We start from the raw sequence: 21,482 nt of genomic DNA, 5'->3' as shown, positions 1-21,482 counted from the left end.
TGGCCACACACACATAAATCATATTTGAATAGGTTGGGATGTTGAACTGTTAATGGCAAATCATGCTTCCCAACAAGTCCTGTCTACCCACAACCACCAATAAAGACCAGCAGGGGGCAAAATGTTTTGTAGGCCCAGGAGCAGCTGTGGAATAAATTTGCTAGGAAGAACTCACCTACTGAAATGTTGTAGGTGCCACTGTAACACCGGTTGTAGCCCCTGCTGCATGTCACAATCCAAAGGATGGTATCATCAGGGCCCCAATCAAAGCCTGAGTAACACTGGTTGGAGCAGCTTCCTTCAGCTGCTGCAATAAGAAATCAAAATGAAGAGCAAGGGGCCTGTTGAGCATCACTCATCCCATTAAGCTGCTAAAGTGGGGCTGGGTTGAAAAGGGTGGCTCCCCTTTATAGGAGGCTCCCCCATTATTCTGTGTCTTCAGTAATGATTGGGGGGGTGATCTTTTGGTTTGCTTTGCATATCAAAGTGAACCTACTTAATTTTCCCTTTACAAAGCAGTCAGTACTTTAATTGTACTCAGGGTAACCCACTGAAATGAATGTGTATGAGTATAGGTCTATGTGTGAAGAAAGAAGGAACTGCCGTATTTTTCGCTCCGTAAGACACACTTTTTTCCTCCTAAAAAGTAAGGGGAAATTTCTGTGCCTCTTATGGAGTGAATTCCTATGGATGGCGGGGGATCCCACTGCAGTCGCCAGCAGAGGATCCATGGTTCCCCTTCCTTCCCTCCTCCATGGCTCGCTTTGAAGCAGCAAAGCGGGAGAGGATCCGCTTACACGGCAGCAAAGCTTTTCAATGAGCTGAGCCGGGGAAAAGGGAGAGAATGAGAGCCCGATGCAGCAAAGCGGGAGAGGAGAGGAGCTGCTTACAGAGAGGAAAGGATCATGTCCTTCCTGCTAATTCCTTCCTAGTCACACTGTGTGCAGGCTCCAGCCCACCCAGCTCAGCTTCCAGCGGCTAGGAGCGCAACCGACATCTGCCTCCGTCGCCTCCTCTCTGTGCTCTGGTGCTGCTGCTGCTGCATCCAGGGAAGCGCACTAGGGATGCGCAGGGAGCCGGAAAACAAGCAGGTGGGGGAGAGAGACGGGGGGGCTGGCTTGGGCGGGGGGGAGAACTTTTGCCTTCCTTTCCTCCCTCCCCTTAAACCCCTCTCCTGCATTGTTAGCCGCCTCCTTCTCCACACACCCCACGCATGCTCCTTGCCCTTTCAGTGTTTTTCCTTCCCTCCCCGTGGTTACAAAGCATGGATCCGCATGGATCCTCAGGATTTTTGCATTGGGTCACCCCAGATTCACCATCAGATCACATAGCATGTCCATGCCTACAGCCTGCACCCAAAAAATCACGTACCCACTGTTGCCGCAGTGGCACAAAAACGTGGTTACAAAGCACGGATCCACATGGATTCTCAGGATTTTTGCATTGGGCTACCCCAAACTCACCGTCAGATCACATGTCTGTGGCCACAGCATGAACCACGAAAACCATACATCCACTGTTTCGTTCAGAATATATTTTTTCTTGTGTTCCTCCTCTAAAAACTTGGTGCGTCTTATGGCCAGGTGTGTCTTATGGCATGAAACCCACACTTTCCCGAATTTTGCAAGGCAGTTCTCCAACTTATTATGTGTGTGAATGTTTGCACATATTAGGAGCTGCCACTCTTGCCTTTCTCCACTTGCCAGACTCTTCACTCACCCCCAACTCACCCCTCTCCTACTGTGCACCCCATGTTCCCACTCCCCTCATGGCTCCCTCCTATCCTTTCCTCATGCTCTCACGGTTAAATTACACCCTAAAGCACACCGTCTTGTACATTTCTTGAGAAGTGGGGTTACCTTTTCTTTGGCAACTGAGCCCAAGAGTTGGAGAACAGGGCCTCTTGCTTTAGAAATCTCCCAAACTGAATTCTTCAAGCCTCCCTATTGACAACCACCCGCCCAACAAGTGAAACTGTGAGTTCTCACTTAACGGTCAGGTGGCTTATTTAAAAAATACCTGTGTCCTTGATAGGGGTCTTGGGAGCAATCCAGGTTTCCGAATTTGCATTGCAAAGGTCACCAAAACAGTAGCTCTGTTTGAACTGAATGGCAAAGTGTTGGTCACCAGAGTTGATTGGTTTTGTTCCATCCACAAGGTCCTTGCTGGCACAGCCTTTGTGACTCATTATCAAAACTTCTTTATCTAAAATGAGGGGTTGGGAAGAGATGAATATATACAAACAATAGAACGATGCAGTGGCAGGGTGTTCCAAAGACCTTACCTTGACATTTTTTTTTCTCTGGGTGTCATTTATACATGATCTGGCGGGGTTAGGGTTGCCATATTTCAAAAACTTAAATGAAAACCTTTTGTGTCCGGGTTTTGTTTCTAGGTTTTTGGCCAAAGTTGTTGATGCCTGAAGATTTCAGCAATTTCGACCCAGACACTGTTTCCGATGGCCGAATCCTGGGAATGTCTGGAAAATTCCGGATGTACGGCAACTCTGTACAGGGGGAGGGGGCTGCTAAAGCCTTCTGCCCCCCCCCTCTGGTTCATGTCTACATTAGTGCCATGGGTGGGGGTGAGTGGCCCTAGAAAATGCTGACAGTTCTTCCCACTTCCCACTTCTTCCTGTTTCTTCGTCACACATTTCCAGGCAGCTGGGTTCGAAATCAGCCCACAGTTGTGGGCAAAAATCTGTGGGCCACCTGACGCAAGAGGCGGAAGGAATTCTGGATGGAGAAATGGGTGCAATTTGTCCTGTAAGAGGCTGGCCTACATCCCAGCCATGCAAAGTCCAGAGCTTTTCTACACTCTCACATTTGTCAACCCCCCACTGAAGCACTCAAAAGGCACATCATATTTCTATCATGCAGACCAGCCTAGCAAAATAACTCAAGGAAGGTCTGCACCAGTCTCCCTTGTCCTTTTTGTTCGCTTGTGCCACAAGGAGATAAAAGGTATTTGAAATAGGCATAGTTTTCTGTGATGTCAAAACCCGGAGAAACTTACGGAAGTTTGCTCTTGTAACACTGCATTGTGGACAGGAATTATGCTCCTCCAGATTTCATAGATTTGGATAGGACCACAAGTGTCATCTAGTCCAATGGCAGATGCTGGATTCCACTCACATCAGCCCCAGCCATCATGGTCAATGGTTAGGGATGGGAGGAGTTGAGATCCAACCAAATCTGGAGGGATGAGAGGTCCCCTGTCTCTGCACTAACCTCTGGCTTAGTGTTACATCTGAACTGGGTCTGTGTCAACTCTCAGAAACAGCTAGGGATTTTTTTTTATTAAAAAAGAAAGAAATGGAGTACAGGGATTTGTACAAAAATCTGCAAGTAGAAAAATAAAACGAATCAAAACATATGTTAAGTACCTCAATTCTGAAAGCATGCAAAGCATCATTTCAGGCCCCTGAAATTTAGGGGTTGTAAGTAATTTCATGCTTTTCCTCTGTCAAAAATCTAGCAGCCACACAGGATCCACCTGGCGGAGCAGGACTTACCTATACTTAATGTAAGTTGTGCTTCTGTGCAAACGTTCTCAGCACTGGAGCAGTTGATAATGTCATCGAAACTGGTGGTTAACGGGGTACTAATGATGAAGTTGGATTGATAACACTTCAAGGCAGAAATTCCTGAAAAGAAATGTGGGGAGAAAGGGTATGAAATCCTGCAGACGTTATTAGCAATGTCTTTCTGCCTGGAAGTCATCAGGGACTAGAATTAGGTTTCCCCCTTTTAAAGTGAAAGCAGAAGTTCTTAGGAGGCAGAAATTTGCACCCAGTACATGTTCTGAACCTCAGGAGCAAATGAGGGGCCTGAGTGAGTGCTTTGCTGTGTAGATACCAAAGAAGCATGTCAAAAATGTTGGAATGGCCAGTCATAGAGCTTTATTAAATCATAGAGCTGGATGGGACTATGAGGGGCATCTAGTCCAATGCCAGATGTTGGATTCCAACTCTCACCAATACCAGTCTGATGTAAATTTACAAAACAGAACAATGATAGCCAAATTATATGCATTACCCCACCCCCACCCCAAAGTGTGGGATGTGAAACTTATAGCAGTCAAGTATAACATTTCTACAGTGGACATGTTATGGGATGTTTTGTAGCACTCAGGAGAAAACTTCCTGTTTCCTCCTGAACTGGGACAGACTTCCACTGCATGTGACTTGAAGAGGGTGTGGCCTATTCTGGGCAGAGGAGCAGACTTTCCTCCATGTAGTTCTGTTCTCCTCCTCCTCCTCCATTTGTTGTTCTTGTATGTTAGAAGTGACTGTTCTGTTGCAGTCCCTTGGAACTAATTCCCTTATGGGACATTGACATTGTCTTGTTGTTGTTGTTTTAGTGTTCATAGTATTAACTTGTAAGATATGGATTTGTTGTTTTGTCTGTTTTTTTAGTTGTTGTTGCTTTCTTTAGTTTTCGAATGTTTTTGTGTGTGTTGTGTATTGTTATTTTTCGATATTTTTTTAAAAAAACAAAATTCCCTTATGGGACAGTTTATATAGTTATATACTTGTGTAATGGGACGCGGGTGGCACTGTGGGTAAAACCTCAGCGCCTAGGACTTGCCGATCGCATGGTCGGCGGTTTGAATCCCCACAGCGGGGTGCGCTCCCGTCGTTCAGTCCCAGCGCCTGCCAACCTAGCAGTTTGAAAGCTCCTCAGGGTGCAAGTAGATAAATAGGGACCGCTTACCAGCGGGAAGGTAAACGGCGTTCCGTGTGCTGCGCTGGTGCTGGCTCGCCAGAGCAGCTTTGTCATGCTGGCCACGTGACCCGGAAGTGTCTTCGGACAGCGCTGGCTCCCGGCCTTTAGAGTGAGATGAGCGCACACCCCTAGAGTCTGGCAAGACTGGCCCGTACGGGCAGGGGTACCTTTACCTTTATACTTGTGTAATCTAAGTCTGCCTTCAGGGATCTGTCTGTGAACCTGAATGAATCTCAATTAAAAAAAAATCCTTCCAGTTTTTTAAAAAAAGTATATAAAAAAAATTCCTTCCAGTAGCACCTTAGGTATCTGAAGAAGTGTGCATGCACACGAAAGCTGATACCAATAACAAACTTAGTTGGTCTCTAAGGTGCTACTGGAAGGAATTTGTTTGTTTGTTTTGGCTAAGGCAGACCAACACAGCTACTTTCCTGTAACTGAATGAGTCTGTGAGTAAACTACTTTTATATTAAGTTCAATCAGATTCTAGTGTCTATTCTTTTTAAGAGGGATTAGAAGGGATCTTACCAGGAATCTTAAGCAGTGAGGATCAGACGAGCCAGCTACAAGCTAACCACTGTGTTATTTAAAAAGGGAGATGTTTGGAACTCTGCTAGGATGTGGAACTTGCTAGCACAAGTTAGGAAGGATATCCTGTCTCCCTAAACATCCCCACAAAAAGGTATTGTAGTTAACCAGAACTTAACCTAATAAGGCATTTTAAAAAATGAAAAAACAAAACACGTTTTCTACATGGGTATTCTTTCTTTTATTCACTTCTTCTATTTTGTGCAATTGAAATTGTGCACTTTTTATCTTTTAATGAAGAATACAGAGAATAAAAAAAAATGCTATACCACAGTGTAGGTTTGAAAGTAAAGTTTGAACCTAAAAAAAAAAAGTAGAGGCAGACAGCTCCATGGGAGCGCACTTCACAGTTCCTGGTCTGGCTTCTTTCTCCCTGGGTAAGTTTCCCTACAATTTTAAGTTTCCGTGACACAGCCCAGACCTTCTCCTTTTGCAGACAGGGCTAAACTCACCTCAAAGAGACCCCACCTGCTGTCACCAAAAGGTGACTTAAGCAAGTCATAGCACATTCACTTTCCGGGAAACCTCCTGAGTAGGATTGCAATATGTCCTCTTTTACAGGAAATGTCTTCTTTTTCAGGTCCGGTTGCCACATGTCCTCTTTTTTTTCCTGGGCACATCCTCTTTTTGTGGACTGAAATTTCTGCTTGGGAGGATTTTTAAAATTTGTCTAAATGTCCTGGTTTTCATTTGCTTGTTTGTTTGTTTACAAGAATCTAAGGGGGAAAAATCCTAGTGCATTAGACAGATCTAAGGCACTCAGCTAAGCTAGTCTGCAGCAGAGAATCACATCAGAGCAGCAGCTTAAATACTCTATCATTCATTTCTCCTATTCCTGAACTAATAGGATGCTGGCTCAGCTACAAGGAGGAGTCTGGGAGGGCAAGAGTTAACATCCCCCTGCCCTTAAGGAGAGTCCTTATGTACATATTAAATGCAGGAATCTTTTGCCCAACATAGAGCTCAAACCCATGACCCTGAAATTAAGCTTTTCATGCTCTACCAGCTGAGCTATTCCAGCTCTCGAGAAAAACCAGAGAAATCAACCTGAGAGGCAGCCTATTCCTCTTTTAAAGCCATCCAGGTGGGCCCATCCCTGCTTTCTGTGGTTCCATAGTTTAACTTTGCACTGTGTGAAGAAGGTCTTCCTTTTACCTTTCCTGAATCTGCCACCTTTCAATCTCGCTGGGTGTCTACGATTTCTAGTGCTTTGAGAGAGATAGGAAGAGAGAGAGAGAGAGAGAGAGAGAGAGAGAGAGAGAGAGAGAGGGAGAGGGCGGGAGAGGGAGAGGGAGAGAGAAAGAGAAACAGCTATCTACCCACTTTCTCCATGCCACACATAATTCTTGAGCATCTATCAAACTAGCTGGAAAATAAAAAGCTGGAAACTAGCTGGAAAATAAAAAGAATGAAACCAAAATATTTTGAGCATGCCAATAAATCAGGAAAACTGCTAGGATGGCAGTTGAAGAAAAGTGAACAAAGGAACTCCATAAATAAAATTAACATAAATGGAAAGATCACAGATAAGACGAAGGAAATAAGAGCAGCATTTGTATAAAGAAATTCAGATTTGTATAGGAAAGTGAAGGAGAATTTTTTTAAAATAGAGGAATATATTAAAAGTAGTAATTTACCAAAAATAAAAGAGGAACAATTGACTATCTTAAATCCTCAAATAACAGTTCAAGAAGTGCTAGAGGCAATAAAGTGGACAAAAAATGGCAAGTCTCCTGGTCCAGATGGATTAACGGCAAAGTATTATAAAAAATTAAGTGAACAACTGGTAAACCCATTGAAAAATGTTATGAATGAGATTTTAAATACAAGTGAAATCCCAGAAACGTGGAAAGAGGCTTATATCATAGTAATTCTAAAACAAGGCTCAGATTTGCTGCAAATTAGGAATTATAGGCCTATCCCATTTTTTATTATTATTATTTTGGCCTATCACATTGTTAAACAATGATTATAAATTATTTGCAAACATTTTAGCTAACAGAATGAAAAAATAGAATAAATGAGTATATACATCAAGATCAGGCAGGATTCCTTCCAGGTAGGCAAATGAAGAAGAATATAAGAAACATTTTGAATGTAATAGAGTACCTGGAGGTCAAAAATGAAAAGAAAGCAGCAATGATGTTTATAGATGCTGAAAAAGCCTTTGACAACATCTCTTGGAATTTCATGATATAATTACTTGAAGAAATTAATTGCGGATCTAAACTTTTAAAAGGAATACAAGCAATATATTCAGAACAAAAAGCTAAATTCATTGTAAACCAGGTGATAACAGATGATTGCAAGATGCAAAAAGGAACTAGACAGGCTGTCTATTATCAGCACTTTTGTTCATTCTGGTCCTGGAAGTACTTGCCAAAAATATAAGAGCAGATAAAGAGATCACTGGGATAACAACCAGGAAATGTGAGTTTAAATTGAAAGCATATGCTGATGATTTGGTGATTACAGTGGAAGATCCAAAAAACTCTCTCCCTAGAGTTATAGAAAAGATTCAGAAATTTGGGGAAGTGGCAGGATTTAAATTAAATAGGAATAAAACTAAGTTATTAGTTAAAAATTTGAAGGAAGAAGAAAAAAAAAGAGTTGGAGCAAAGTATTGAGATAGAAGTCCATAAAAAGGTAAAATATTTAGGGATATGGATAACATCAAGAAATATAAATATCTACAAAGACAATTATGAAAAAGTGTGGTTTGAGATAAAAAGGAATTTAGAAATATGGAGTAGAATGAAGCTTTCCCTGCTAGGAAAAATAGCAGCGGTAAAAATGAATGTTTTGCCAAAAATGCTATTTCTTTTCCAGACAGTCCCAGTAATGGTGAAAGATGATTGTCTCAAAAGATGGCAGAAGTAAATTTCTAAGTTTATCGGGGGGGGGGCAGGAGGCCAAGGATAAGGCATAAGATACTTACAGACACAAAAGAAAGAGGCGGTTTCCTCCTCCCAGACCTTAAATTGTGTTATGAGGCTGCATGTTTGGTATGGATTAGTGACTGGATAAAACAGGAAAAGGAAGAAGCACTGGACTTAGAAGTTCACGATAATAGATTTGGATAGCATGCAAACTTATGGTATGGGAAAGGAAAAGTACATAAAGGATTTTATAATCATATAATCAGGAAATCATTAATGAGGGTATGGGAGAGATATAAAGACTTAATAGAACAAAAGACACCTTGGTGGCTCTCACCAATTGAAGCTTGGTTGCTCAAGCCATTGGGCAAAAAAGGAAAGTGGCTCACATATAGTGATTTAACAGACCAAGAAGGAAAATGGAGATTGAAAGAGTATGAGGAAATAAAAGAACATTTTCAGGGTTGGTTACATTATAGGCAATTACATGAGATATATAAAGAAGACCAAAAAAACCCCCCCGGATTTAGTTATACCACTTCTAATTTCAAAAGGAAGTCATAGAAGAGAAAGTGAAGTTGCTGAAGGGTGCATATAGTATTCTGCAAGAATGGGAAACAGAAGATGAAGAGGTGAAATCAGTCGTGATCAAATGGGCACAAGATATAGGACGTAATATACAATTTGAGGATTGGGAAAAATTGTGGAAAACAGATTTAAAATTTACAGACTGTTCTCTTTTGAAAGAAATTACATGAAAATGATGTATAGTTGGTATATAACACCAGTACAGATTGCAAGAATGTACAAAACCGGGTCAAACGTATGCTGGAAGTGTAAAGAAAAAGAAGGGGCTTTTTATCACATTTGGTGGAAATGTAGAGAAATTAATTGGGGGGGAATTATATATAATGAGTTGAAGAAAATGTTTAAATTAACATTAGTAAAAAAAAAACCAGAAGCATTTTTGTGAGGGATGGTAGGAAAAGACCTACCAAGGAAAATAAAGAATTTGTTTATGTATGCTACAACGGCGGCAAGAGTCTTGATAGCAGAAGGATGGAAGAATGAGGAAACCCGACAAAAGAACAGTGGCAAGAGAAATTAATGAATTATGCAGAACTGGCGAAAATGACATACAAATTGCGAGACAAGGACAACTGTGACTTCAAAGAAGGATGGGGACTTTTTACAAACTACTTAAAAAGACAACAAAATGAAATGGACTCCTTGGCAGGTTTTGAATAAACATACACAAATTTATTGATTGTTAACATAATAGACAGATAATGTTAGGATTTATATAATTTTACAATACGCAAAGAATAACATGTATTGAGAAATCAGAGAGAGGAACTGAGGGAAGTCTCGGGGGAGGGCTCTTTGGGGAGGGGGGAGGGGGAGAAAAAAGGGGGGGAAATAATGAAGATGATATGTTTTGATAATTTGTTATGTTGAAATTCTTAATAAAAATTGATTTGTTAAAAAAAAGATTGGTCACTTCCTTGGAGCCCTAACTCCCCTCCTTCCTTCCTGCTCCACAACACAGCCCTTCCAAACCCAAGTGTAGGTTCCAGCAATTCAGCTGCTCCCAAAGCCCCTTTCTCAGCCCCATATCCCAAGGACAGTGGCTCCTAATGCTGCCAGGAGAGGACAGGCCCTTGAAAACCTGACCCATACTGATCTTAAGACAGGTTTGGTGTGCTCCTCACACCATCATTGGTTGGGTGGATTATCTCAAATGAAAAGCCATCATCCTTCCAATTGCATTTGCTGCCGGAGCAGCAAGGCCCTGACTCGCTGGTGATATTTATAGGGCCAAAGGATTGGCTCTTTATAACATCGCAGGATGAGCGCTGGCAGGTCCTGATGGTCATGGGCACGGAGCTGTATCCTGTTGTGGAAGAGAAAGACACAACATGTTAGGTATGGGGGAACGTTGGCCCACTTCTCCCAGCATGCATTGAGATGCCACAGGGAATCATGAAGAACTTGGAGGCTGAGGGGCAACCCACACTTAGGGGTGAAAAAGCGGCCTGTTTTGCCTTAGAGCGGCGATTTGGAGGTGAAAGGATTGTGTGCGTAAGTTTATTTAATTATTCAGGGGGGCAAATTCTGACATTGCAGGTGGTTGGACTAGATGATCCTTTTGTGTCCCTTCCAACTCAACAATTTTATGTTCTATGATTCTATAACGTTTGGCTTCAAGAAGTATTTTAATTATTTATTTTAGCTGTGTAATATATTTTATTCTGTTTTTTTTTATCTGCTTTATGTCTTTTATCTTATGCAATGGCTTTGGCCATACTCATAAATTATATTCATATTGGTACATGTAAAGCAATACATCTGTGTCATCTCCATCAAGGGGCCCCAGTCACCTCTGAACCTGGTAAGATGCATTTATTTCATTTAGAAACAGCTTGTCACGTCCCATTTTTCAATGTGCCCAAATTCCCAAACACCTTGCTACTGATATTATTATTATTATTATTATTATTATTATTATTATTATTAACAGATGGCATTATTAACACGTCACATAACCAAACGGCCCCCTGTAACCAACCGATCACCCTAAAGAGGGAATAAATCAGCAGACAATTGCTAAACTAGGGAGAGAGTCACAGTGAAGCTGTAAAACAGGCTTCATCAAAACAGGCTGTCCATACGTCATGGACTCCAATTCCCATCAGCTCCAGCCAACATCTAGAGGGCACCAGGGCTGGCAAAGGATGCTGTAAAGAAAGCAGTCTTCAAGCAAGACGTGTGCAGCAAGGTTTGAAATTAGCCAGGTCCCAAGCACATTTTGCACCTGCTATCGCCACCTGCGACCAAGTGCCGGGATGACACCTAACATCTCCAACATCTGGAGGTACATGCCTGGAGATCACTGGATCTTGACTGTTTTCACGCACTAATACCACATCCTGTAGAATTCAATCTGTTATATTTTGATCTGCACAATCAGAATGAATTTCAGGAACCAAGATGCTTTTTCAGTGCAGCCTGAGCAGGAGCAGTGAACAACATTATAGCTTATTGTTGACACTTGTCTTCATTTCCCCCACCCCACTGCCCTGCTCACAGTTGTGAAGAATATTCTTACGTTGTGTAAAACGTAATATATATGTGGACTTTCCCTGGATCAAGCGACTTTTCTTCCCTGAGAACATAAAGTTCTTAACCTAGCTCAAGATGGTCACCTGAACTAGCCAGATGTTTAACCAAGAATCAATCACAGTCAGTCCATCATTTGGAAAATAAGACTTTAGAGCTGTCTTTAGAGCTGACATATAGACATTCTGTTTTGGCAACTGTAACCTTGGTTTAAGAAGCCATTTGACACCTAGATTATATATCTGAGTTTCTAACACTGGTGGGCAGATGAAATCGTTTGGACCTTGTTCCATAGCCAAGTCACTATCTTCACCAACCAACCTTGAATTAAATCACAAACACACCCTTTAAATAATGTATTTAGAAGGGAAGCAGGGCACAATATGGTAAAATTAGAGGAGGTCAGAAGTGGAGCAATTTAAGGCCGTGGAAGAAATTCCCTAGGGCGAACTCACCTCCTCCATCTAGTGCAATAGTAATGTTCATGCTGCCTTGGTAACACCGATTGTAGTCTTTGCCACATTCCATAGTCTCCTTAATGTTTCCACTGGCGCCCCAACCAAAGCCCGAGTAGCACTTGTTGGAGCCAGTGTCTGGAGTAAGAAATCAAAATGAAGAGCAAGGGGTCTGTAGTAGGTCTGGATCAAAAAAGGTCACGCCCCTTTGCAGGAGTCTCCCCCTTTTTTCTGTCTCTTAAACGATGATAAAAGGTAAAGGTAAAGGTACCCCTGCCCGTACGGGCCAGTCTTGAGAGACTCTAGGGTTGTGCGCCCATCTCACTCAAAGAGGCCGGGGGCCAGCGCTGTCCGAAGACACTTCCGGGTCACGTGGCCAGCGTGACATCGCTGCTCTGGCGAGCCAGAGCCGCACACGGAAACACCGTTTACCTTCCCGCTAGTAAGCGATCCCTATTTATCTACTTGCACCCGAGAGTACTTTCGAACTGCTAGGTTGGCAGGCGCTGGGACCGAACAACGGGAGCGCAGCCCGCCGCGGGGATTCGAACCGCCAACCTTTTGATCGGCAAGCCCTAGGCGCTGAGGCTTTAACCCACAGCGCCACCCGCGTCCCTAAACGATGATGGGGGGAATATTTCGGTTAACTTTGCATATCAAAGTGAAGCTACTTAATTTGCCCTTTTCAAAGCAATGGGTATCTTAATCGTACTCAGGATAAACCCACCAAATGAATCAGCATGTGTTTATGTGGATGCATTAAGCGAGGTATTACCCTTCAAAATTCACACTTTCCTGAATTTTGTGAGGTAGTTCTCCAAGTTATAGGTATGTGCGATTTTTGCACATATTAGGAGCTGATGGCCCTGCTTTCCCTACTTGCCAAACCCGCCAGACCCTTTGCCAAACCCCACACCTGATCAAGTCCTTTACCTCCCACTCACCCCTCGCCTATCCCCCCAGCTCATACAACCTCTGCAGTGCACCCTATATTCCCACTCCCCACACAGCTCCCTCCAAATCTTTCCCCATGCTCTTGCCACTAAATTACACCCTAAAGCACACAGTCTTTTCTCATTTCTTGAGAAGCGGGGTTAGCTTTTCTATAGCACTTGCGCCCAAGAGTTGGGGAACAGGGCCGCTTGCCTTAGAAATCTCCAAAACTGAATTCTTCAAGCCTCCCTATTGACAACCACCCGCCCAACAAGTGAAACTGTGAGGTCTCACTTTCCTCTCAGGTGGCACTCAACCCCCCCCCCCCAAAAAAAAATACCTCCGTCCTCGATAGGGGTGTTGGGAACTTCCCTCGTTTTCGCATTGCAAAGGTCACCAAAACAATAGCTCTGGTTGAACTGGATGGCAAAGTGTCGGTCACCAGAGTTGACTGGTTTTGTTCCATCCACAAGGTCCTTGCTGGCACAGCCTTTGTGACTCATTATCAAAACTTCTTTATCTAAAATGAGGGGGGTGGGAAGAGATGAATATATACAAATAATAGAATGATGCAGTGGCAGGGTGTTCCAAAGACCTTACCTTGACAATTTTTCCTCTGGGGGTCATTTATACATGATTTGGCGGGGTTAGGGTTCCCATATTTCAAAAACTTAAAACCTGGACAAAAAAGGTTTTTGTTTGTTTCTAGGTTTTTGGCCAAAGTTGTTGATACCTGAACATTTCAGCAATTTCGGTCCAAACACTGTTTCTGATGGCCGAATCCTGGGAATGTCTGAAAAATTCTGGACATACGGCAACTTTTTACAGGGGGAGGGGGCTGCTAAAGCCTCCTGACTTCCCCCCCCCCTCTGGTTCATGTCTACCTTAGTGCCATGGGTGGGGGTGATTTTGTTCATGTGAGGGGCCCTAGAAAGTGCCGACAGTTCTTCCCACTTCCCACTTCTTCCTGTTTCTTCGTCACACATTTGCTGGCAGCTGTTTTACCTCAAAAGCCTTATATAGCTGGGTTACCATAGGATGGTAGCCTGCATTCTAGCCATGCAAAATCCAGAGCTTTTCTACACCCTCATATCTCCAAATCCTTCACTGAGGCAAATAAGATGCATATTGTATTTTTAGCATGCAGTCCAGCCTGGCAAAAGATCACAAGGAAGGACTGGAGCCAGAATTACATTTGCCCAGTGGTGGAAAGAAGATGCTGTACCAACTTAGGAAGAGTGGCTGCAAGTAAGTTCATTAGTAGGTTTAACTTAAATCAGCAGTTAAAAATATTACTAAGATAAATGGAAGAATAACTTTAAAATGGAGTAAAGTGGAACACGCAGTGTTAAAGCTAAAGTAGAAAAGGAACCACAAAAGTGGGTGGGGAAAATAATATATGTGTTTGTAAGGTGTGTATTTGTAATCTTGTGAAAACTGAAAATAAAGTTTATATATATAAAAAGAACACAATGAAAGTCTGCACCTGCCTCCCTTGTCCTTTTCTTTCATTTGTGCCACAAGGAGATAAAAGGTTTCTACTTTCGTATCTGAAATAGCCATAGTTCTCTGCAATGTCAAAACCCAGGGAACTGTGGTTTGTTCTAATAAACTAGGACAATGTATTCAACCAGTGTGCCCTGGCACCCTGAGGTGCCTTAAATGTTGGTCAGGGATGCCGCGGGCAACACTGGAATCTGTCCGTCTTTCTTTCCTCCCCTCCCTCCTCTGATGCCCTCTTGCGTCTCTGCCTCCCAAAGGTTTGCACATCTGTTTGTTGCAACAGCTCTCGCTAAAAGCTCCCCCAGTGAATGGCACCATTGTTGGGCTGGCCAGAGGGTGCTAGTTGCCAGGAGCTGAGGTGGCCTCAGAGTAAGTAAGCAAGCAAGTGGGTGGGGTAGCCCAGCTGGCCAGTCCACCAGCCCTTGCTGTTGGGAATGGACAGACTAGTGGGAGGCCAGACAGCCAGGCACCACACTGGCCTTTCTTGTGCTTGCTGTGTGCAAAGCTTGCCTGGGAGCTGAATGCCCATTGCTGTCACTGCCACCTCCCAAGGTAAGGTGCTGGCCTATGTTCAACTTTGGCCAGTCTCTGTTGGGCCACTAAGGCTGGGGATATCCCCTTCCCAGGCCCCTGTGGGGCAGTGTGAGGAGGAACCTCTCTTTGGAGCGAGAGGGAGCAACTCAGAGACCAGCGGCTGCCAGGAGGACTGTCAAGGAGAGGGGAGAGGAGAGGAGGCTGAAGGAATACTCCGCATGGAGGGTGTTCACTAAAAGGGTGAGAAACTGCTACCTCTGCAGACAAGGGGTGACATAACTGGCTCCTGAGCCCCACAGTTAATTGGCTCCGCATAGGCAAGTTGCAGGAAGAATGTACAGTGGTACCTCTAGATACAAACTTAATTCGTTCCGGGGGTCCATTCTTAACATGAAACTGTTCTTAACTAGAGGCGTGCTTTCGCTCATGGGGCCTCTTGCTGCCGCTGCGCCGCCGGCACATGATTTCTGTTCTCATCCTGGGGCAAAGTTTTCAACTTGAGGTAACTCTTCCAAGGTTTGTAACCTGAAGCGTTTGTAACTGGAGGCATTTGTAACTCGAGGTACCACTGTACTTGTTCAACAGGAAGCCGTGGACTCAAAAAGGTTTAAAACCTCTGAACTAGGATATCAAACTGAAAGAACAAGACAAGATTTATAAACTTTCAGAAGGTTGCTGTTGTAACACTACTTTGGTGGCAGGAATCTATGCCCCTCCAGATTTCATAGAATTGTATATATGGATGGGACAACAAGTGTCATCTAGTCCAATGGCAGATGTTGGATTCCACTCACATCAGCCCCAGCCAACATGGCCAATGGTTAGGGGTGGTAGGAGTTGAGATCCAACCAAATCTGGAGGAGTGATAGGTCCCCTGTCTCTGCACTAACCTCTGGCTTAGTGTTACATCTGAAATGGGTCTGTGCCAACTCTCAGAAACAGCTAGGTATTCTTTTTATTAAAAATTAAAGAAATGGAGGGCAGGGGTTTGGACAAAAATCTGCAAATATAAAATAAATTTAATCAAAACATATTTTAAATACCTCAATTCTGAATGCATGCAAAACATCATTTCAGGCCTCAGGTAATCCCACTGGGAATTTTATGGATTGTAAGTAATTTCATGCTTTTCCTCTCTCAAAAATCTTGCAGCCACACAGGATCCATCTGACAAAGCAGCACTTACCTATAGAGAATATAAGTTGTGCATCTGTGCAAACGTTCTCAGCACTGGAGCAGTTGGTAATACCGCTTTCTGGGGAGGCACTTGATGTTTTGTTGCCATTGTTTGGAGTCATAAGATGGATGGTGTTGGAGCTATGACACTTCAAGGCAGAAATTCCTGAAAAGAAATGTGGGGAGAAAGGGTATGAGATCCTGGTGAAATTATTAGCAATGTCTTTCTGCCTTGAAATCATCAGGGACTAGAAATTGGTTTCCCCCTTTTGAAGTGAAAACAGAAATTCTTAGGAGGCAGAAATTTGTGTCAAATGCCTGTTCTGAACCGCAGGCCCAATGGAGGGACCTGAGTGAGTGGTTTGATGCATAGATACCAAAGAAGGATGTCAAAAATGCTATAATGGCCAGTCCTAGAGATTTATTAAATCATAGAGGTGGATGGGACGACGAGGAACATCTAGTCCAATGCCAACTGTTGGATTTCAACTCACACCAACACCAGTCAGATGTAAACTTACAAAACAGAACAATGACAACCAAATTATAGTCATTACCCACCCCCCAGGCAGCCTATTCCTCCTTTAAAGCCATCCCTGTCTCCTGTGGAAGGGAGTTCCATAGTTAAACTTTGCACTGTGTGAAGAAGATCTTTCTTTTAGCTGCCCTGAATCTGCCAACTTTCAGTCCACAATATCTAGTGCTTTGAGAGGGAGAGAGAAATGTTTCTCTAACCACTTTCTTCACGCCATGCATAATTCTTGAGCATCTATCATGTGAACTCTTTCTCCTATTTTCTCTAAACTAAAACATCCCTAATGCTGCAAACTTTCCTCATAGACAAGTCATTCCTTTCTGAAACATTTCCATTTACCTTGGAATTCCTTCTTGTTTCTCTGTGCAAATCTAGTTGGCTCCCACCCAACCACCCAGGTCTGCAACTCAATGACATTCCAATAGCAATAACTGGTACCTGAAATAAGAAAGGTCATCGCCAGCAGTCCTTGCAGCACAACTGTTGCAGCTCTCCATCTCAACGCGACACCCTCCATGGTCTGAAGCCGAGAGGGCCTCTGAGCCAAAGAACCAATTTCCTGATGAGTCGTGGAGGAAAAGCAGCCTATGATCTGAGAGAGTTGGGCTGTTTGGTTGTATATATATATCACACACGAATGTGCTCGGTAGAGATTGGCTGGAGGAACTTGCTGAAAGACAAGAGCAGTTCTGGTGATGGCAGGATTACGCAAAGAAGAAGGAAGCCTATGCAAACAGTAAACAGCAACAGATGTGGATTCTGGCAATAAGGTAAAGGTTAAGTCCAGTCAAAGGTGATTATGGGGTGCGGCACTATTTGAGGTATGGGAGAGAATGAAAGAGAGAATTATAGAAAGAACACCATGGTGGACCTCTCCAATAGAGGCAACCTCGACATTAAAAAATATAAGAGAGAGATATATAAAATATATAAAAATTGCCTGGCCAACTTATAGAGATTTAGTAGAATGAATGAATAAAAATATCAGATTAAAAGAATATGAAGAACATAAAATATTGGGAATAAATTGGTTAGAATATTTCCAATTTAAGGCTACATATGAGAAAGATATAAAAACTAGGGTAACTGGGAATAAAATATCAACATTAGAAAGAGAGGTTTTACAAAATAATCAAAAAACACTCTAAAATGTATAGATTATTAGATAAAGTCCTCCCAGATCAAGAAGTCAAAGGAGAGAATATGCTAAAGTGGGAACAGGATTTAGGATATACAATTGATTATGAAGATTGGAAAAGGTTTTGGGGAGGAAATATAAATTTTACGGCCTGCTATTCATTAAGAGAGAATTATATGAAGATGCACCACAGATGGTATATGGCACCAGACAGACTAGCAAAAATGAATAGATCGAATAGTAATAAATGCTAGAAGTAATAGAATGAAAGGCACTCTATACCATATGTGGTGGACATGTCCAGAAATCAAAAAGTTTTGGGAGATGATCCATGAAGAGATTAAAAAATTGATAAAAGTATATCAAAAGGGCAGAAGCATATTTACTAGGAATCTTGAGTAAGGCTATCCCCAAAGACAAAATTAACATCTTTCTGTGTGCAACAACAGCAGCAAGAACATTGGTAGCCAGTCATTGGAAAGGAAATTATAGCCCAACAAAAGGGGAATGGTCAAGTAAACTATGTGAGTACCTGGAGTTAGCAAAATTGACGGATTTAAGAAGGCATAAATCCAAAACTATAATTCAGAAACAATGGGAATACTTAAATGAATATTTATACAAGCAGGGCTCAAATACGAAAGTTTGGTTGTGCTTAGACTAACCTTGTGAATAATAATAATAATAATAATAATAATAATAATAATAATAATAATTTTTATTTATACCCTAGCCAAGACCAGGCTCAGAGCGGCTTACAAGCAATAATAAAAACAAGTTGAATGATTACAACATAAAAACAAAATTAAAATACAGCATTAAAATATTGAAACATTAAAATATTAAAATGTAGCCTCATCGCAGGAGGAGAAGGAAAAGAAAAAAGAGAGGGAGGGAATCAAATTGGCTCCAAGCCAAAGGCCAGGCAGAACAACTCTGTCTTACAGGCCCTGCGGAAAGAAATCAGATCCTGCAGAGCCCTGGTCTCATGAGGCAGAGCGTTCCACCAGACCGGAGCCAGAGTTGAAAAGGCCCTGGCTCTGGTTGAAGCCAATCTAACTTCGTTAGGGCCCGGGACCACTAGGGTGTTGCTATTTATGGACCTTGAGGCTCTCCGTGGGGTATACCGGGAGAGGCAGTCCCATAGGTACGAGGTTTCTAGGCCGTGAAGGGCTTTAAAGGTCAAAAGCAGCACCTTAAATCTGACCCTGTACTCCACCAGGAGCCAGTGCAGCTTGAAAAGCACTGGGTGAATATGCTTCCATGGCAGAGACCCCGTGAGGAGCCTCGCTGCAGCATTCTGCACCCACTTGAGTTTCTGGGACAGCTTCAAGGGCAGCCCCGCGTAGAGCGAATTACAGTAGTCAAGCCTGGAGATGACCATCGCATGGATCACTGTGGCCAGGTCGGGGCGGGAAAGGTAAGGGACCAACTGCTTGATGTGGCAAAGGTGGAAAAATGTCGCCTTGGCTGTTGCTGTAACTTGTGCCTCCATGGAAAGGGAGGTGTCAAGGATTACACCCAAACTCTTAATGGAAGGCAATGGCACTATTTGGGCCCCCGCAAGAGAAGGGTCCCTCATCCCCATGCCATCCCGACCTAGCCATAGGACCTCTGTCTTCGAGGGATTTAATTTCAATCGGCTCCCACGAAACCATCCAGCCACATCTTCCAAGCATCTGGTTAGTGTGTTCGGGGCCGAGTCGGTGTGGCCTTCCATCAGCAGATAGAGCTGAGTGTCATCAGCATATTGGTGACAGCCCAGCCCAAAGCTCCGGATAATCTGGGCAAGGGGGCGCATAAAGATGTTAAAACGCATTGGGGAGAGAATTGCGCCCTGCGGCACTCCACACACCAAGGAGTGGCGCAACGACATTTCCCTCCCTAGTGCCACCCTCTGTCCCCGACCAGAGATAAAAGAGCACAGCCAGTTACAGGCTATGCCCTGTATCCCCACGTCTGACAGGCGGTGGTCCAGGAGATCATGATCGACCATGTCAAAGGCTGCTGATAAATCTAAAAGGATCACCAGTCCTGATCTGCCTCGATCCAGTTGTCTACGGATATAAAGATTTGACTGATTATGAAAGACCTAAGGAAGGGAAATGATTGAAGAACAGATGTAAAGGTGAGCTAGATAACTAAGAGACGTGAGGTGAATGCGGTGCAAATCTTTTATATTTCAACTAGGATTTATATATTGTAATGTTTGAAGCATGAATTTGGTAATATTATTGGTTATGAAAAGTATTTTTTTCCTTTTCTTTTGTCTATTGTCTTTTTTTTAGTTTGCGTTTTGGAAAAGATGTTTATAAATGTGTTTACAGTGTTATGTATTGTTCTTTGTTTCTCTTTCTTTTTCCTTTTCTTGTAAGAGTCAATTTTTTTAAAAAAAGAAAAAAAGGTAAATGACCTCTGGACGGTTAAGTCCAGTCAAAGGTGACTATGGGGTGCAGCGCTCATCTCGCTTTCAGGCTGAGGGAGTTTGTCCACAGACAGCTTTTCGGGTCATGTGGCCAAGATGACTCAATCACTTCGGGCACAACAGGACACCATGATGGAAGCCTGAGCGCATGCAAATCTATTAAGTAGATAAATAGGCACCCCAGCAGTGCCTATTTATCTACTTACACTGACGTGCTTTCAAACTGCTAGGTTCAATATTGCAGATTCTGGCAACATGGAGCCCCAAGCTAGTACAAAATTTGGCACCTCCTAGCAATGGCAAACCTGCTGCACTGGTACAAAGCAAGACAGGCCCTTTCTTGCTCTCCCCACCCTCTTTTCCCATCCAATCTTCCTCTCCTCTTTCCCAGCCTGATGTTCCCTCCCTGGCAAAAAGAAATTAAAAATCACCAAGACAGTTATAGCCCTTAAGATGGCTCCTCTCGAAATATATTAAAAAAATAAACAAATTGTCGAGTAGCACCTTAGAGACCTTAGAGACCAATTAAGTTTGTTCTTGGCATGCACACGAAAGCTTATACCAAGAACAAACTTAGTTGGTCTCTAAGGTGCTACTGGACAATTTATTATTATTTTTAAAATATATTTTGACTGCTTCTCCTCTTTTCCAGGTTAACATAGCCAGCTCCTTCAACTTCAGCTTATTTTCAAAACCTCCTGGTCCCTTCCAACTTTATTATTCTATGATTCTGTATATTATTTATTTATTACATGTTATTTATTTGTTGCATTTATTTACTGCATTTTTCTCCAAGGAGCAGAAGGTGGCATACAGGGTTCACCCTCCCCCATTTAATCCACCCAACATCCCTGTGAGGTAGGTTGCACTGAGAGACAGTGATTGGCACAAGGCCACCCAGTGAGTTTCATGGCCGAGTTGGGGGTTTGAACCCCAGTCTCCCAGGTCCAAGTCCTCCTCTCTAACCACTACACCACACTGCTTCTACTCGAAGCCATTGGAAGTCGGATTGGGAGCATCAATAATGCCAGCAACATTAGAAAAGGCTGCACAGGCTGTAGACTGGCAGATACAGTGGTGGTCTGGATGAGTGCCAATAAATTAAGACTGGCAAGAAGAAGAGTTTGGATTTGATATCCCGCTTTATCACTACCCAAAGGAGTCTCAAAGCGGCTAACATTCTCCTTTCCCTTCCTCCCCCACAACAAATACTCTGTGAGGTAAGTGGGGCTGAGAGACTTCAAGAAGTGTGACTGGCCCAAGGTCACCCAGCAGCTGCATGTGGAGGAGCGGGAAATCGAACCTGGTTCACCAGATTATGAGTCCACCGCTCTCTCAAATTTGAGAACATAGGAGCCTGCTCTGGAGAAGTTTGCCCTCCCCCTGATGAAACAGGTGTGCAGTTTGGCAATGTTCCTGGAACCAAAGGCAAATGGAAAATTTCCAATAAATCTTTAAAATTTTCCTGT

At 43.1% G+C, this 21,482-nt stretch overlaps 1 protein-coding gene and 2 long non-coding RNA genes across 6 annotated transcripts in view; 1 reads left to right on the top strand and 2 right to left on the bottom strand.

Annotated features, from left to right (window-relative positions):
* Positions 1-20,007, top strand: part of LOC310684844 — a 61,407-nt gene extending 41,400 nt beyond the window's left edge. Inside the window, exons 2-3 of one of the 2 annotated variants that reach the window (XR_014514861.1) lie at positions 16,826-17,226; positions 19,993-20,007. This is a non-coding gene — a long non-coding RNA (uncharacterized lncRNA). Of the gene's footprint in view, positions 1-16,825; positions 17,359-19,992 lie in introns of those variants that run through there. The other variant, XR_014514862.1, reaches the window with a different exon arrangement.
* Positions 1-21,482, bottom strand: part of LOC310684821 — a 75,643-nt gene that overhangs the window by 17,248 nt on the left and 36,913 nt on the right. The gene's annotated exons all lie outside the window — the stretch shown is intronic.
* LOC310684443 (uncharacterized protein) overlaps positions 1-21,482 on the bottom strand; it is a 50,511-nt gene that overhangs the window by 12,917 nt on the left and 16,112 nt on the right. The window contains exons 5-8 of one of the 3 annotated variants that reach the window (XM_083455625.1): positions 15,926-16,081; positions 13,043-13,222; positions 11,770-11,907; positions 9,792-10,088 (exon numbers count right to left, since the gene is read on the bottom strand). The exons of 1 other annotated variant lie outside the window; for it this stretch is intronic. In XM_083455625.1, coding sequence (XP_083311751.1) covers positions 9,880-10,088; positions 11,770-11,907; positions 13,043-13,222; positions 15,926-16,081 — 683 coding nt within the window. In that variant the 3' untranslated portion in view covers positions 9,792-9,879. Of the gene's footprint in view, positions 1-175; positions 305-9,791; positions 10,089-11,769; positions 11,908-13,042; positions 13,223-15,925; positions 16,082-21,482 lie in introns of those variants that run through there. One more of the 3 variants, XM_083455624.1, reaches the window with a different exon arrangement.

This window comes from Podarcis tiliguerta, assembly GCF_965153285.1.
Source record: "Podarcis tiliguerta genome assembly, chromosome: 8".
In the NCBI taxonomy this organism is placed as follows: domain Eukaryota; kingdom Metazoa; phylum Chordata; class Lepidosauria; order Squamata; family Lacertidae; genus Podarcis; species Podarcis tiliguerta.
Note: the sequence above shows the minus strand (reverse complement) of the source record. Positions and strands in the feature narration are given on the sequence as shown.